At 42.1% G+C, this 16400-nt stretch overlaps 1 protein-coding gene across 4 annotated transcripts in view; it reads right to left on the bottom strand.

Moving 5' to 3' along the window:
• Nucleotides 1-937: 937 nt before the first annotated feature.
• The window catches only part of LOC311486656 (semaphorin-3F-like), a 55578-nt gene continuing 40115 nt past the window's right edge, over nt 938-16400 (bottom strand). For 2 of the 4 annotated variants that reach the window (XM_084542584.1, XM_084542586.1), the window contains 12 exons: nt 16254-16373; nt 15875-16014; nt 14613-14727; nt 9766-9835; nt 9514-9658; nt 9087-9309; nt 7915-8003; nt 7721-7762; nt 6616-6773; nt 6172-6239; nt 5782-5915; nt 938-3982 (listed from right to left, as the gene is read on the bottom strand). In XM_084542584.1, the coding sequence (XP_084398710.1) occupies nt 3533-3982; nt 5782-5915; nt 6172-6239; nt 6616-6773; nt 7721-7762; nt 7915-8003; nt 9087-9309; nt 9514-9658; nt 9766-9835; nt 14613-14727; nt 15875-16014; nt 16254-16373 (1754 nt within the window). In that variant the 3' untranslated portion in view covers nt 938-3532. Of the gene's footprint in view, nt 3983-5781; nt 5916-6171; nt 6256-6615; nt 6774-7720; nt 7763-7914; nt 8004-9086; nt 9310-9513; nt 9659-9765; nt 9836-14612; nt 14728-15874; nt 16015-16253; nt 16374-16400 lie in introns of all 4 variants that reach the window. The other 2 variants (XM_084542583.1, XM_084542585.1) reach the window with 1 other exon arrangement.

The following is a 16400-nucleotide window of genomic DNA, read 5'->3' as shown; positions in this document are numbered from 1 at the left end:
TTTAAAAGTATAGAGACAAAGCCTATCAAGTTAATGTTTTGTTAATTTTGTCTTATCTTCATTCATTTTGATTTTTAACCAGGTAATCATCTGACGACCCCCCCTTCATTATTTATGAGCCCATACTGTTGTCTTTGATTTACTTCCCTGCCCCTACTTTTCTCAAGTGGCTTTCCCCCTCTCTCCCTCTCTCTCTCTCTTTAAATTTCTCTCCCTTCTTCTCTGCACTTTAGTCCTGAACCAGATTGCTGTGGGAGTCACTCTTGGGCTGATCGGTGTTCAGGGGTCATCTGTGCCATCACAGCTTTTATGAGGTGCAGAATCTCTAGTTGGCTCGACTGACACTACTCTGACCTAACAACAGCATGTTCCCCACGGGTGCTGTGAGCCAGAGTTTGGCTTCATGAACTTCCATTAGCCATTTCATCTGAGTTATTGTATGATTATATGGTGGAGTGTGGAAATCCAGTGATAGAGTACATGATATAAAGTAGGCAGAAACTAACTGGAAGAGCAAGGTGTCAAATCCAAAAAAGGTTCAAAAAAGGCAACTGGACGTTTTTTGAGAAGACGTTTCACCACTCACCCGAGTAGCTTCTTCAGTTCTAGGGGACTGGTGGGAAGTCTGAGGTTTAAATAGGAACTCCTCCTGAAACTTACTTGTTATGTTACCAACCAGAAACCGGTGCAGCTAATTTCCATGGAAACTTTATTATTCACTGGGTGTCTGTGGCAACTTGCACAGAAAAAATTATTGAGGAAAAAGGCCTGCCTTCTTCATTATAATAGAAAGACCACTAATGATACATTTAATTTCTCTAAATGAAGTGACATGCATTGTACCTGGAGACGGTACTGTCCTCCTGTTGGGTAGCAGATCAGACATGAGGTCTGAAGCCAAGTTTTGATCAATGTAGATGTTTCGACTTGTCACATTAAGAAATACTCTGCATCTGAACGATGGCTCTGTTTTTTTCAAGTGTCATACTGAACTTGTGGGTTAAATGAGGCTCACGTTTAAACAAAGAACAAATCTGTGTATTTTCTTTGGTAAGATACAGATTGGTTCAAGTGCGAGTTGTTTTTACCTTCCCGCTGCTTCATTGCCAACTTAAATGCAGTGTGCATATTTTATACAAATGTGCATACATATCTCTTTATCAGGTACAACTTTATTCCAAGGATCCAGAGGGTTCTGGGCAGAACACGGAAAACATCCAGCATCAGTTGAATCACAATGAAGGGGGGGAGCATTCCATTCTTATAAAATATAGAGCTTTAATTTATTAGTCAGCAACAACAATGGAAAGGGAAGATAGAGTAATTTACACAAGTCATTACAATAACATCACCTCTGTGCATTTTCTTTTTTTCTTTTTTTCTGAAATAAAGTCTGACGATGCAAAGACAATGAACAAAACGAAACACTCAAAAACTAAAGACACATTTGTTTAAAAAATAAAACAATACCAACAAATTGTACAACCTTTCTTTGTGTTTTTATTTTTAACTTTTGCTGAAGGTCCATGGTGTCATTTTAACAAGACAATCAGGAGCTTTGTTGGATTCTGAGGAATGCAGGAGGAGCAGATACAGACGACCCTGTATGATTTACAGATGCATCTCCTCAGAGGCATCTATACAGCCTGAAAATAAACCTGGGAAAGTGTATTACAAGCATCTTAACATCAAAATGTAATGGAAATCAATTTTCACCTTATTCCAAGTTTTTTTTTACTTCCTGAAGGCCTGATTAACAACCCTCAAAGGTGCTCACAGGGTTGTGAAAACTGCTTTTAATTATTAAAGTTTTAATAGCATGATGATCTACAAGAGGGTGAGCATAACAAATCCAATAGGACAATCACTATATTTTCACTAACGGCCCTCTCTATAAAATGAATATTCCATGTGTTTATACTTAAACTTCCCACATTATGTCCTAACCAAACACATATGCAAGATTAGTTCACATTATACTTCGACAAAATCTACATTTATGTCGATGTCAATGAAAATATGTATCATGCTTTATACAGGGAGTATTTGAAATGACGGCATCTTTAAAGCATTTGTTTTCTCCATCTTGCTGTACTGAGAAAGTCCATCAGACTGTACTGTACAACCCACAGAGGTGAAAAACAGAAAAAAACAACAACCACGCACTATCAGAAATACAGTACAAATACAGGTTCATGCACACAATGAAAGCCAGCTTCCCAATATTCAATATTTTGGTTAGTGTCACAACAGTGTTACAATGCTCTGTTGTGTATATGGGCATTTTTTTCCCACACATGAATGTCAAAAAGAGGAAATAACAAAATGTGTCGTGTGTGCTCACTGCTAACTGCTAACAACTGCTGCCTGATCTGGGCTCTTCTTTTGTCGTAAACTGGATTTGTTTCTTCACAGTCAGCCATGCCTTGCCCAAGTGTGCTTGTTGTATTTGGCCCCAGCCAATGTCCCTTGAAAGTAAAAGAATAATGCCCTTTGTGCAAAACCATGACCCTTATCTCACCTTAGTCTCACTTCAAATTATGGTTTCATTGTATTTTTTATAAAAATTTATCTGACGCTTGGTTTGTTCATCTGTGTCTCATGGTTTAACTTGAGTTTGTGTCAAGAAGAAGCTGCAGGTTACTCAGAGTAGGCCAGTACAATTAAGAATTTTGTCATGCTTTTGTGAAGCACGTATCTGGGCCAACGTGTAGCAATGATGCTGCATCACTTTACGATCTGTCCCACAAACAGAAAGGAAAGGAAACAGAAAAAGAAAAAAAAAAAAACTGAGGGCAAGCACCAGTTTCCCGTTGAAGGATCCAATTATAACTGTGAAAATATTTGAACAGTCTTCTGTAAGTCTGGGTTCCCATGGAGAAAGGATTGTTTCCCCACAATAACTAGGACCGTGCATCAATGGTCCCTTTGAGACATGAAGTCTCTGTCCACATACGGCCACGAAGAGGTTGCATCACAGGCGCTCCTGGAGTGTCCAGAAATAAAAAGAGTCCTGGCGTCGAGTCAGACCAAGCAAGAAACAAGAGATATCCCACCACCTCTTATCAACAACTCATTTCCCCGTTACAGAGAGCTTCATGTAGCTCCCTCCTAACAGCTTACACGCCTGACAACACATTCCAAACAGTCACTAAGGTCATGTGATGCTGACAGATGAGTTTTGTAACGACAGTAACAGCAACAATAAAATTAACATCAATAATAACAATATTTGCCCCAAAGGTACCTATACACAAAGAGCATGTTTTTTTTTTCTATAAGTACAAAGGAATCCACGCAATGATTCTATATACAACCTACAATAAATACTGTGTATCATATATCTTACTGTTTGAGTGGAAGTATGTGGGGTTTTGTTTGAAAGCCTCTTTTTTTTCTCAGTTTGCTTTTTTCCGGTTTGTGGATTTTTTTTTTTCACGTTGCTACTCTCATTGAGTCTCTCCCAGTTTTCACAAGGGTAGGGATAGGGGAGGGTTATGTTGAGGGTGTTTCAGACGTAGAGTCGGGCTTCTCATGTCTCTACTTCCTCCTGCTCCTCCTCCTCATCCCCGTCCCCATGATGCCGGCGGTTGCGGGGCTTCTTCTGCTCCTTCAGCTCCTTCAGGTCTTTGGCCTTGAGGGCGCCCAACAGCGGGTCTCCAAACTGCCAGTAGTCCTGGCAGTACTGGTTGATCAGGCTCATCTCTGGCTGGCTCAGGATGGTCAGCAGGTCCTTGTACTGGCCTGCGCTGGGGGTCCACTGGGTGCCGGAGTGGAGGGAAGACGGCACCAGTCCTCCGGCGCCCTCCACCAGTGCGTTGTTGACGGCCCGGCTCGACAGCACCACCAGCTGCAGCTTGACCAGCGTGTGTTTGAAGTTCTTCTCTGTGGCGGTGCACTGGTACATGCCAGAGTCGGAGGGCTGCAGAGATCGCAGGAGGAGACCCTGCTCCGTCTTCAGTATCCGACCATCAGAACGCATCTGCAGAGAGAGAAGAACAGCCCATCAGTCATCTGTAACGTGACAACCTCATGTCTGGGTATCTGATCATTTTACTAAAATATCTGTATTTATACAGCATCCCTGTGCAGAGATTACATTTCAGCATTTTCATTTGGATTCATTCATTATAATTCAGTATCATTTTCCCTGTTCAATTATTTTCTATTTTAAATGGCAACCAGATATCACTGAATAGAACAGAACTAAATTGCACAACATTGCAAGGCCCAGATAAAAGGTTCAAGTGTTCACATGTGCAGCATTAAGGACTTCCTTTATGTACACGCTGATGTGATGAAAAGAATGCCAACACATGTTACACTTTACCCACACTTGGTGCACATATTGTTTTCTAATAGCTCTATGAAGTTGCATTCAGTGCTTTGCATATCCCACAGTTCCTCTTGGCCTAGTGCCCCACACTGTCTGGCTGTGGGTGGTGGAGTGAACTATGCTTTAGATTTTGTGGTTAACACCAATAAGAAGATATGGAGAACATTAAGTTAATGACATGTTGTTCTTTTGATTAATCAGAATAAATATTATATATTTGATACCGCCAACGTTAATATTAAATATATGCCTTTAGCTAAAGTTTTGAGCAACCATTTATAGACAGACAATATTTCAATTAATGTCCCTAGCTTTCACTTGATATATTTTAATTTCATCTAAACATCTTTGATGTATTCCAACTAATCGTCTGACTTTGGCCAGTATTTCACCAATGACAGAATGCTCTTATCAGTCAAGTTTTCTTGAAGAACTTCCCCAAGCTTTTGCAATTTTTGCCTTTTCATTTTGACAGGTAGTAGTGGAAACAGACAGGAAGTGATAGAGGAGGTGAGAGAGGGAGGACTCTATCTCTGAGGTAGGCTATCGCAGCGCACCAAGTTCCCTGTGCTTCTAACTGAAAATAGGTCACACAAAACAGGCACATTACTACTTTCAAATGCTGTGGGTGTGTGGGCAGGCCCCCAATTTAATAACATGTGCAGGATTAGTCCAAGTTTATCCTCCGTCACTGAACAACTACAACAAAAACGAACGGGAAGAGTTTTTGTGAAAGAACCCAGCTGAATGAACATTCACTCCAAATGTAAACAAAAGTAACTGATGTAATGTAATTCTATCATCCCATCTCCTTCTTCCATCTAGACTCAAAAATCTGATTAGGTGATGACAGCTTTTTTTTATTTTTTTTGCTCAGAATCAGAAGCACCAGGCAGCGGGAAAACTGACCCTCCCTGCGGGAATAGAGACCATCCAACAGAATAGTCAATAAAAGAGAAGCAGCGACGTTACATAGCTTCACAATAAAACTTTAACCAGTGCCTCAGGGCTGTATATCATAGCAGAGGGCTTTTTCACAGCTCCCCTTTACGCGTCCTTCCCTTGGGCCGGAGGACAGTCAGAGGTCTGTGCGAGAAATCAGGCATAATTCACTGAGAGCCTGAATCACTTAATCATGTTAACAGATAATCAGAAAGAAGAAATGACACCGGGGTTATTTTTCAGTGTGACATATTCCATATAAATCTCTTTCAAAGTAACAAAATGAAATGAAACATTCTGGTGGATATATCCAAAAGAAATGATTAATGCTCATCTGTAAAAATGCTCATCTTTTACAAATCTCTGACAGAGAAATCCAAGCACATTCAATACTTGAGGAAGTGTTTATGTGACATTTCCTATTGGATAATTATGCATCTGAGTGACCTCCTCAGTAAAATAATATACTTATATAACTTAAAATACATGATCAGGCAACCCACCTCTTTTCTGCGGTCGCTGTTATCTCTCTGCAGATGCCATTTGATGACAGCATGTGGTGAGCGGGCCTGACACTCCAGGAAGGTGCTGCTCCCCTCCACCCCATACTGCACCATCTCCAGGGTGTTCTTATTGGCTGCGGGGCAGAGAGAGATTTCCATGGCAACCAAAGTACTCAATACCATGAGCTCCTTAGAATCTCAGTTGTGGCAAATCAAAGGCCATTTAGCAATACAATCAAAGATTACTATAAATCTGCCAGAATACAGTCATTAGAGCCCATTAAAACAAGCACCTTGAGCTGTTTGTAGTAGCAACAGTGACACATGCCAACATCCTGTGTTCCTAATAAACAGACAGAAACTCAGCCGCCTGAGGCGTACGCGTCTTACCATTCGAGTTGAAGCCTCTGCACTGACGGATGGGGTTCCCGTACTTGACGTCCTGCCTCCGGCTACGTCTAAAGGGGTCAGACCAGTATTGCCGAATAAGGAGAGAAAAAAAATCATAAAGCAACCGCAAGCCATTCAAAGCCGTTCAACAATACATAAAGCCATCAAAGTATTCAATACATATGGATCTAACCTCAGGCCACCACCCTGTTATACTATGTCGTATCATTATTTTATTATTTAGTTGTAAGTACATCATTTATTAGTGTCATTAGCCACCGTTTACCCAAAGACTACGATGAATGTAACAGATTAAAAAGGCCATTACAACAGCCATTCAGCCATCCACGCAGTCTGACACAAGCATCATTCAACACACCAGATGAGTGAGTCAGTTAGTTATGGAGGGAGCTGGCTCATGCTAACACTGCTGTTGGTGCTCACCTCTTCTGCGAGGCGGAGTAACGGGAGCAGGACTTGCCATCCCAGGCACAGTAAGGATCTCTGGCCAGGCAGCAGTCAGCGCAGGCCTCGCCGTACACGTCGCACCGGTGAAGAGCCAGCTGCGTCAGCCCCACCGCGGAGGACACATACAGCTGTTGCTGTTGAGACAAAAGAGGACGGAGTGGTGTTAAACACAGTGTTGGACACTTTGAAAACTGAGATGAAAGAGTTTTATTAGGACAGCTGCACTGGGCAGAGCCAGATACATGGAGGCAAGCAGAACATTTTCATAGTCAGTCTGACGTTGCAATTTGAAAAGCTTTTCTGCTTGATTTCAGTAACGATCGGCATGCTTGAGATAAAAAAATAAAATAAATCATCACTGTTTTACACTAAAACTCAAAGTTTGATGTTCAGACCTGGACATGAGCAAGTGAGCTTGGATTTTCTGTCCCCACAAAAATAATATGATGTGAATAAAGCTTTCAATATGGCTATTTCAAAGAAGAGTCGTCATTCATTTGGTGGTTAGTTGTTTTACTTTACTGGACACTGTAGTCAGTGGTCATTACTGATTAAATTTAATATTTAGATGAAAAGTTTGATTTAAAAAAAAAAGAAAGAAAAAAAGCATGGCCATTATCTGCTTCCATACAAAGACTGTATGGCCTACATGTAGCTAAAATCTAGTCTTGCACTGAAAAAGCAGCCGCCTTGGGATAATCTAAGAAAATTTGAACTCATTTCTATCAGGTTGCATACATAATTTTATGATCAGCTGTTTGAAATTCATCAATCTGGCAGGCCGTGTGTAATCCTAACTCTCTGTCTGCAGAGTGATGTCATTTCATGCAGAAGAGGCCAAGTATTTTAATCTCTTTGAAAGAAAACACTAAAACGTTTAATGTCTTTTCCATATTTCTTTCTCCATCGTTTCCCAGACATACCGCTTTTCTGTGAATTATGAGGAAGGACATAACAAGGAAATACAGCTGTGCGCATGTAGCTTGGGACCTTTCCGAATTATCATTTGTTTCTTTAAAGGACGATTTCTTTCCTCTTTATGTGAACACAGGTTAAGAAAAGGTTGTGCAGACACACTTACCCTTTTGGAGGAGATCTTCATTGTCGTTATAGGAGTAGGGACCTTGATGGAGGAAATAATAATAGTGAGCACAGTCTTCATAGTCAAGGCCAATGACATAGACAAACTAGCAAAATAGGAAAAAGGCATGGGTGGCAAGAAATGTATTAGAGAGAGAGAGAGACAGGGAGGTAGAAGAAGTAATAACAGCTGACCTTGAAAACCTCGACCTCCTCCAGGACCAGCTCCTCAGTCTGCAGGTCATCTCTGGGCAGCACAATGACTTTCTGAACTGTCCCCTTGTCTGTGGACCGCAACACACACCTGTAAGCCACACACCTGCAACCTCACACCCCTCCTCCTGTCAACACCCCCTTGGATTCCCATTTTATTCTCACAGCACCCTCTACAATGGATAATCCTCATATCAACAGCCTGCACTGTACTCTTAATCTCTGTCTCATGGTTCTCTTCGGTTTAACCTTTGCTCAATGACGTGAAGCTCTGCTCCACTTGGTGTGCTTACCATGACAAACCTGTTCTGTCATACTTGCCTCGACCTTTTCATTTAGGTGCCTTAACACATTCTTTGGCCTATCCCGGGCCATGTCTGATTTCTGTGAAGAGTTCCTATGAGCAGGATACCTGAGATTTATTATGACTTCTACACTGAGTCCCAGGAACCCAGGGCTGAATGGCTGCCTCTGACAGCAGCTGAAAAGACACACATTCCTCCACTGTGGCCGCCATCGCTCACAAGCCCATTAGTCCCCCCGTAACGCACAGATGAACAAAGACGGCAGTTAAGAGGCATCACGTGCAACGTGTAAGGCTCTCTTTCTGTGTGGTAGCTGCTGTCACACAGGCGCCTTATTAGAGGTTCCAGATATGCAGACAAACACATTATCTTCTTATACCACTGCGCTAGATTAAGGTGATGGATGCTAACTACACCCCCTCTTTCTTCCTCTTTTGTTTCTCCTCTCTCCCCCCTGCTGCTGATCCACCCCTGCCCTCCAGGTACAAATCTCCTGTTGTTTACGTCATGTGAGCTGACAGAATTACAAACCCTTTGATTGGTTAAATTTCCACTTGAGTACAAAGGACAGGAATGCTTTTCTTTTAGTGATAAATGACAGCAGTGGAGACAAGTCCTCCACTTACATGGGATTTATTTCCATGGGGGAATTTTGCTCTCTATTATTCAACCTCCAAATGGCACTGTCATTCATTGTTCTGACTACCATCTAAGGGTTCATGGGTTCAGACTGACTTCACACCTTTGTCAGTTAAAAATAACCCCAGCAAAGCTGTGATGATTTAATAAGTAAAGAAAAGGGTTAGCCCCATCCCTCATTTTTATCAGAAAAGTTTCAAAAACACTCACCAGTTCCTAAGAAGAGCACTTCATAGTTGCCATCTGCAGCCGTCACTTGGTCCACTGTGATGGTGGTGAACTCGTAGTCCACGTTGGTCCGGACCACCAGGGGGCGCTTGTGTACAGGGTACACAGCATTGTGCATTGCAGGGTGATTCCTCATGAAGTTAATCACTTCATCTGGATAGTCCTTAGTGGACTTCATGTTGGGGGTGAACGTACCTCCAGGGCACTGGGAGAGAAACATCAACATTGTGAGTATGGACTTAATCACGTAAAAAAGAGCGTGTCCTGGAGTAATATTTTGAGTTTGGTTATGCTGCTGCCTGGTTCTTGTTCATGTGGTTTCTATTTAAGGTCTAAGTCAGAAAGAAGTTCCTGTTATGCCAGCCTGTTGTGGAATTCATGAGCAGGGTCAGTGTGAGGTGAGGCTCACCGTCCCGGGTCGAGGGTATGGGATCTTCCCAGTGTAGGCCACCCACTGGTAATTGGGACCCTCCTTGTGGGCGAAGGGGCCGTTGAAGACCATGCGGATGTCAGCCATGGAGTACACGCAAACCGCTGAGCCTTTGAACACGGAGCTGTTGAATAAAAGCAAAGCAAGGGACAGGACAAGATCTGGTAAATTTATCTGAGAAAGAATACAACAAAAACAAAGATTACACAAGGCGCGTTAAAGCGTACTCACCCAGAGACAGAGAAGACTCCATATATCACAGGATTTTTTATATCCTGTGTTGGCTGTATGTAAACATCTCCTGTGAGAGAAAAGAGAGAAGTCAGGTAAAGAGAACGGGTGAAAAAAACATCATGCTCTACAGCACAAGCACTCTACTAATATTTACATAGGTTTCAGTCAATCCAACCACTCTCAGCACACAAAAAGATGAACCCTCATACACACTACTGAACCGGATAATGAACAAAATGGAACATTGTGTTAGGTCTTTAGCCATAATTGCAACAAAAGTATAAAAGTCGGTGTTCACTAAATCACTAGAACAGAAAAGCAGTAATTCCCATATTGTATTATCACTGCAATTTATAATACAACTGTGATTTTGACATCTATAAAATGCTACATGTTGCAGGTTAGTAATTTATACTAACTATACTATGTCTTCTTGTTAGTAGAATTATTGTGGGCATTTAAAAATATACACATTTACACAACCAGAACTTTCATCCTATATTAAAATGATAGTCAGTAAACAGTGCACAATCTCAGGACAGAAAAAAAAACTATATATGACTTAAATGTGGTTTGTTTTCATTAGTTGCACCCCCAGTAGAGTTAATCATTCAAATGAAAAGACTCTGAATGTTGTCCATGTTGGGAATGGACTGTTTTTCAGGATATGTTTGAGAGCCACTAGTATAATAACCTATCACTAAACCACCCTAAACAAATAAGTACCAGCACCAAACAGATATTTAAAAGTCAAGCTGTGAAATCAGTCTGGTCCTCTACAGTCTAGACTGGAGCACCACGGTTGGTAAACCGCTTGGGATTTCTCAGTAAATTCAAACAAGATGTGCATGGATTCTCTTCTTCCTGCGTCCATAGTTCATGTCTTCCACTTTGAGGGAAAGGAAATATCTCTTCTCTCCCAGAGGAGAAGTGCATCGCATATTCTTAAACCACTTCTGGAGGCCTTTAAATCACAAACCCGCACATTAGCTGTCTTACAGGCCTCTGACATTGGACACTGCCTGATTTAGATTATGCTTTTGTTGATGCTTTTGTTCAGCAAAGGGCCACAGTAACAAATAAAAGAGGAGCTAAGCACATGATAGGTGATAAAGTCTCTCTGCTGCTCAGTACCTGACCTAAATACTCATCCCAGGAGACACATTCACTATCTGCAATAGGAAAAGGGCCTTTCGCATGAAACTGAGAATTTTTCCAACCTAGATGTGCAAGGAAACGCCTGGGAGTGACAATGAAATCAGTGAGAAAGTCAAGAAGTGAGAGATGGAGAGAATAAAGCTAAAAATATGACTTTTACAGCTTGGAAAGTGTGGAAACAAAAGGCAAACTGATTACATGCTGTAAAAGAGAAAGTATACCAATCAAGATTTATGTGCTCACAGTCCCGTATGGACCAGCATGAGAAATTAGCTGTCAGGCTGCTATGCAGATAGAATAATACATGGATGGTGTGGTCATTGTCTTTGAATTTGAACTACTGGGTTCTGGTGCCATACACACTAGTGAGGCTGAACTGTCGGGCCGTCCTCTGGGGACTGGAGAAAGGGATACATCTCAGAGATAGCACACACGTCGCCCTTATTCTTAAGTGGTGATCAGATTCACGGCCGTTCCCATACATGCACCACCTTGCCATGGTCCACAGCTGCTGCAGCCAGAGCAGTGGAACGGTCATGGTTTAAGCATGGCTGCAGCACAACGGGCTGTCATGGGTGTCACACAACAGGTGATCTTTGTCATCACATACAGCTGCTGTACTGCAGAGATGAGCAATTTGCACGGAAAAAGGAAAGAAGAAAGAAAGAATGAAAAAAAAAAAAACACAAGTGCACGCATATTTAGACAAGATACCTCTGAGGCCGAGACAGAACGACCAAAACAAGATCAGGAAATGCTTCAGGAATAAAAAAAAAAAAAGTGCTACGTGATTTGCAATAAAAGCTGTCCTGACAGGGCAGAGATGACTTCGCTCCAGGGGATCTTTCGTGTTAATAGCGACTAGGGAGGGATCCAGATTCCACAACCATCTTTCCTATGTTTGTATGGGTAATAAAATCTCAGTCGGCATATATCCCATTTCCTCAGAAAAAAAGATTTCATTTTCCACTTGATCAGCCTTTGGGTTTTGGATTCTTCTGTTCCATATCAGATATGTATTTTAAAGCATCATACACATAAAATGAAGGCTCCTTTCTTTGCATTTCTTTGCAAAAAGCACTTTAACACTGTTTTAAATCACCGTGGGTCATTCAAGAACAAGCTGCCCGATACAGCCAATAATGTTAGAGGAAAAACTCCCCGGGTCTCAGTCGTGCTTTGCCAAAGTGTCTCTCTACATAAGACAACCACAAAAGACTACAGCTGCTCTAGACAGACTTTCGACAGACTTCTGAGAAATTACTTGCATAGACACTTTTATTAAAACGCTTGCAGAATAGAGGGGTGTCTAAGAATCCAAAAACATGTCCTGGCTTGAAATAATCTACAACTGTACTTGCTAAAGGCCTGTGTGCCTCCTCACTACATGACGAAGTATGTACATTTTTGAAAATATTTTTTATCAGCTTTCCTCATGAGATACAGTAGATGAGGAGATTGATGGCATTCTCAAATATATACAGTAGATGTGAGGCTTTAGCCAGCAGCCACTGAGCTTAACTAAGGACGGCATTTTCGCATCTAAACATGAGTATTTTAAGTTGTTAAGAGCTTCTGCCTGTCCCTTCGTATTGGATGGACAGACATGAGCTATTTGCATCAATGCTCTCATCTAACTTTCAGCAAGAAAACTAATTACAGTATTTGCCAGATAAGCTAAATTCATTGTGTAGTAGTTAAAGACCAACTACTCATTATACAAGTCTAAATTCTCCACTTTTCTCTGTATCGACAATCCCTCCAACTAGAGAACTTTGTAAAAATTCAAAACTAGACAGTAAATGTGAGCCCATTAACATGAAACTCAATCATATTCAATTTACTGTCCCCGCTAGGAGTCCTTGGCAGGAATGACTGCTTTGCAAACTGACATGTGTAGTCCTTCCCTCTCTCTGGGCACGTCTACCCTGGCATGCCTGTCCTTGTTCATTCACCAGCCTGTTCCACTACACATTCACTTATTCGAGCAGTATCCTAAAATTCATCATCAGCGCCAAAGGCTGACAGCGCTCCAGCCTTCCCACTGAACCGCTCGGCACTGCACGCTGTGTCTGTGTCAACACTGGCCTAACCAGCACAGACAGAACCATCATTTGTAAAGGCAAAGCCTGATCGTTCCCACTCAGGACGAACACATGAAAAGGCCACGGGGTTTTCAGGATTAGGGTCGCATTTGCAGTTGTTCAAAGACGGATCAAATAAATGTCACTTCCATAAACCAGTGCTTCCTGTAGTGCTTTTAGAACTGCTGGCAGGTGGAGAAAAAAACAAGGATTGTGCCAGAGAGATAAAGAGACAACAAAACTATCATGGCATGGCACTTTTCATTCTTGAGATTAGTTCAAGAGCAACAGTAGCCTCATGCATCAGTCCCCTATCACTCTTTGGCTCTATTTTAAACCAGACAGACAGAGAAATAGATTCCCCCTGGAGAGCCTAATGGTCTCCCAGTCACAGACATTCCTGCTTGGTGATCTGATCTACCCTCCATCAGATCACCTCCATAAACACAGGAACTTTTGTTTAAGACATTTTGAAAGAAAATGACAAGTACAGCGCTGTGATTATGTGTGTCGTTCACATTACTGTATGGTGCACAGGCACTGTGATGGGAGTGGGCTGCCATATGGGTCAAGGAGTGAACTTTACTCTGTGTTTGCACAAGAGCACTCTTGGCAGGTGCTGCAGTAGACTTTCTCTGCTTAATATTTCATATGTGATCATACATGACAGAAACCTGAAAATGAATATGTGTCAAATAAATCCAGGCATGTCATTTTTTTTTCTTTGCTATTCAATACGCACTATCAAAATGATTAACTACGAAAAGTAAAGATACAGTTTCTGTCAAAAAAGGGTGTAACAAAAGCTCTTGTCTGCGGATGTATCACTAATACTTATATTTTATGTTCTATTTTACAACACCAGGTCACTGACTGACACAAATGTTTTAATATATTTAATGCACTACAATACAGTATATATTTATTTATTTATGCTCTTTGTGTCAAACAGTCGTTTAGTTCCACCCACAGATATGCAGGGTGTTTCCTGGTAAAAGAGCAGTTATGCTACAAAAAATGTATCACAGCCCTGGCACTATCGTAAAGTAACATCACCCTAGCCTGTTCCTATAACTGTAGGAAGAAAATATGCCCTTTATTTGTTGGCAACACTGCAGGACCTGAGGATGACTGTAGTTCTTAGAACTACATGTTTTGGGTGTTTGTTTGTTTTTTTAGCTCATACTGTACTTCATGGTCGGTATTTTCCCTGCACAAGAGGAATCTCAGTGAACACCAATCAATCAAACACATGATTGCAGCACTTAACAAAACACTCAACGCTCTTGATGTTAGCCTTGAAAAAATGGAACAAAATGTGGAGAAATAAGCTGACAGGCTTTATCAGCCCTTTAACATTCAATGTGCCACAGAACAAAGAGACATGGCTATACCAGCTGGCAGCCTATTGGTGGTGCTAGTGCTAACAGAAATTGCCCTTGAAGGTATGTAATTCTCGCGCAAGCTCCCCACTGGGTAGTTACCCTCAGGAAGTCCCAAGAACTGCTTGGTCCAAATAATGACCATTAACATATGAACTGAAAACAGAGGAAGGAGCCACAGCATGGTGCCAGCTTGCAGGTGTGAAGTCTTTGTACTCACGGAGCTCGTCAAAGTGCGTCTCCATGCCGTCAGCCCCGGGCACGGAGCAGATGAGCCTGGCCTTCAGGAAGGTGCTCCACTTGTTGACCAGGCAGCAGTGACCTCCATCGTCGTTCTGTTTTTGAGAGGGTGGGCGGACACAAAACACAGATTCTCCATCAGTTTCATCCTGCGCCATCCTCCCTCCTGAAAGCAAACCCAGGTGGAGCCACCCACACAAACACACTCTATACGGTACACATTGGTTTGCAAAGCCAGGAAGCTAAAGGAGGAGTAGGGATAGGGGTGGTAAACACTGTTTCCTCCTATTTAGACTACTCCATCTGTGGTGGAGTGAGGCCAGAATTCATCCCAGTAAGAAAGAGCTGAGACCAGTATGTGCTATAGAGGCCTTCTCCATAACCAGCTATCTTTAGAGAATGTATTGCACTTTGAGGAGAAATCATTTGAATTAATTTATTATTTCCTTTCAAACGGTAGTCAGAGGCTTCACATTCTTTAAATGTTTTCACAGTTTCCAGTGTAATTACAGTGAGTGTATTTTTCATGTTGTGCAGGGTGCAAAGAATGGCAGTAAGAGCATCCAGATGTGTGGCGAAGTTAAGAAAGACAGGACCTGGTCTCTGGAGGCCATGCCAGAGCCCACTCAGAGGGGGATGAGTGTTTGTGTGCCGGGTCAGCACCTGACCCCTCAAATAAATACAGCGTTGAACAGCTGAGGCGAGGAGCGCACGTACGCCACATTTTCTCACTTAAAACCATTCTCATGTCCCCACTGCAATGCTCCCACATGCACGCAAAGCTGTAAGGGAACTGCACACTGAATGAACAGTATAAGCAGAAAGATGCACCACTAGTTTTCTGACTGCGTGCTATTTGTTTTTCAGGTTCACATCATTCTGCACAGTAGGCAGGCTTTTTGCAGGAAGTCAAGTTTAAATGAGTTAATTTAAAAAGGCAGTTTTATTTTTGCTTCTACACTAAAATCTCCAAGTGTTTTTTGAACTACCATGAAGAGGAAGCCAGGAGTTTACAGGTCAGAGGTCAGAGGGCAGTCTCACAGACAGAGGGATGCATTGTAGACAGGAAGGTTAAAGACACATGTGGATTCCAGCAAGTTAGCGTTAACCAAATACTACTCCTGAGCCCAAACACAGTGGGTGATTTGACTTGGGACACTTCCAGCCTTTTTGTGTCGATGCTGCAGGTTTTCTTTTCATTATGATGAAACAAAACAAACATGCTTCATACTGGGTACACACCAGGCAGATGCGTCCTATACGGGACTGGGTCACGGGACTCTGGCCCATCTCAGAGGACTTCTCCCGGAAGAAGAAATACAGCTTGTCGTCATTTCTTTCCGCGCTATCGGGGATGAGGTGTACATGGATGAAAGTGGGATCTGTGAGGGAGAAAAGATGGTGAGGTGTTTAGGTGAGCGAAGAAACATCTGGCTGAAATATTTTCTAAACTTTCGGTGCTTCCTGTTTATCACTCGCTGGGGGGTTTCTAAACATATACAAACACAAGGATTTTTACATTTCTACTTCATTTTTCATTCGTGTCCCTGTTTGAGTTGTATATCGAGAAGTCATGCAAGGAAGCTTTAGTCATCATTCACAGGCTACATAGGACCGTTACCGTTCAACCATCTGGAGTTGTACTGATCGGTTCGCATGGCAGTCTTTGTCCCCAAAGTACGGAAAATGGCAGAGTCTGTTCCCATAAAGTCAACATAGACCCCAGCATACAGTTCACCATCTGAGAAAGAGAGAAAACACTTCAGTT

This window comes from Chelon labrosus, assembly GCF_963514085.1.
Source record: "Chelon labrosus genome assembly, chromosome: 4".
In the NCBI taxonomy this organism is placed as follows: domain Eukaryota; kingdom Metazoa; phylum Chordata; class Actinopteri; order Mugiliformes; family Mugilidae; genus Chelon; species Chelon labrosus.
This window is presented reverse-complemented; position numbering and strand designations above follow the sequence as displayed.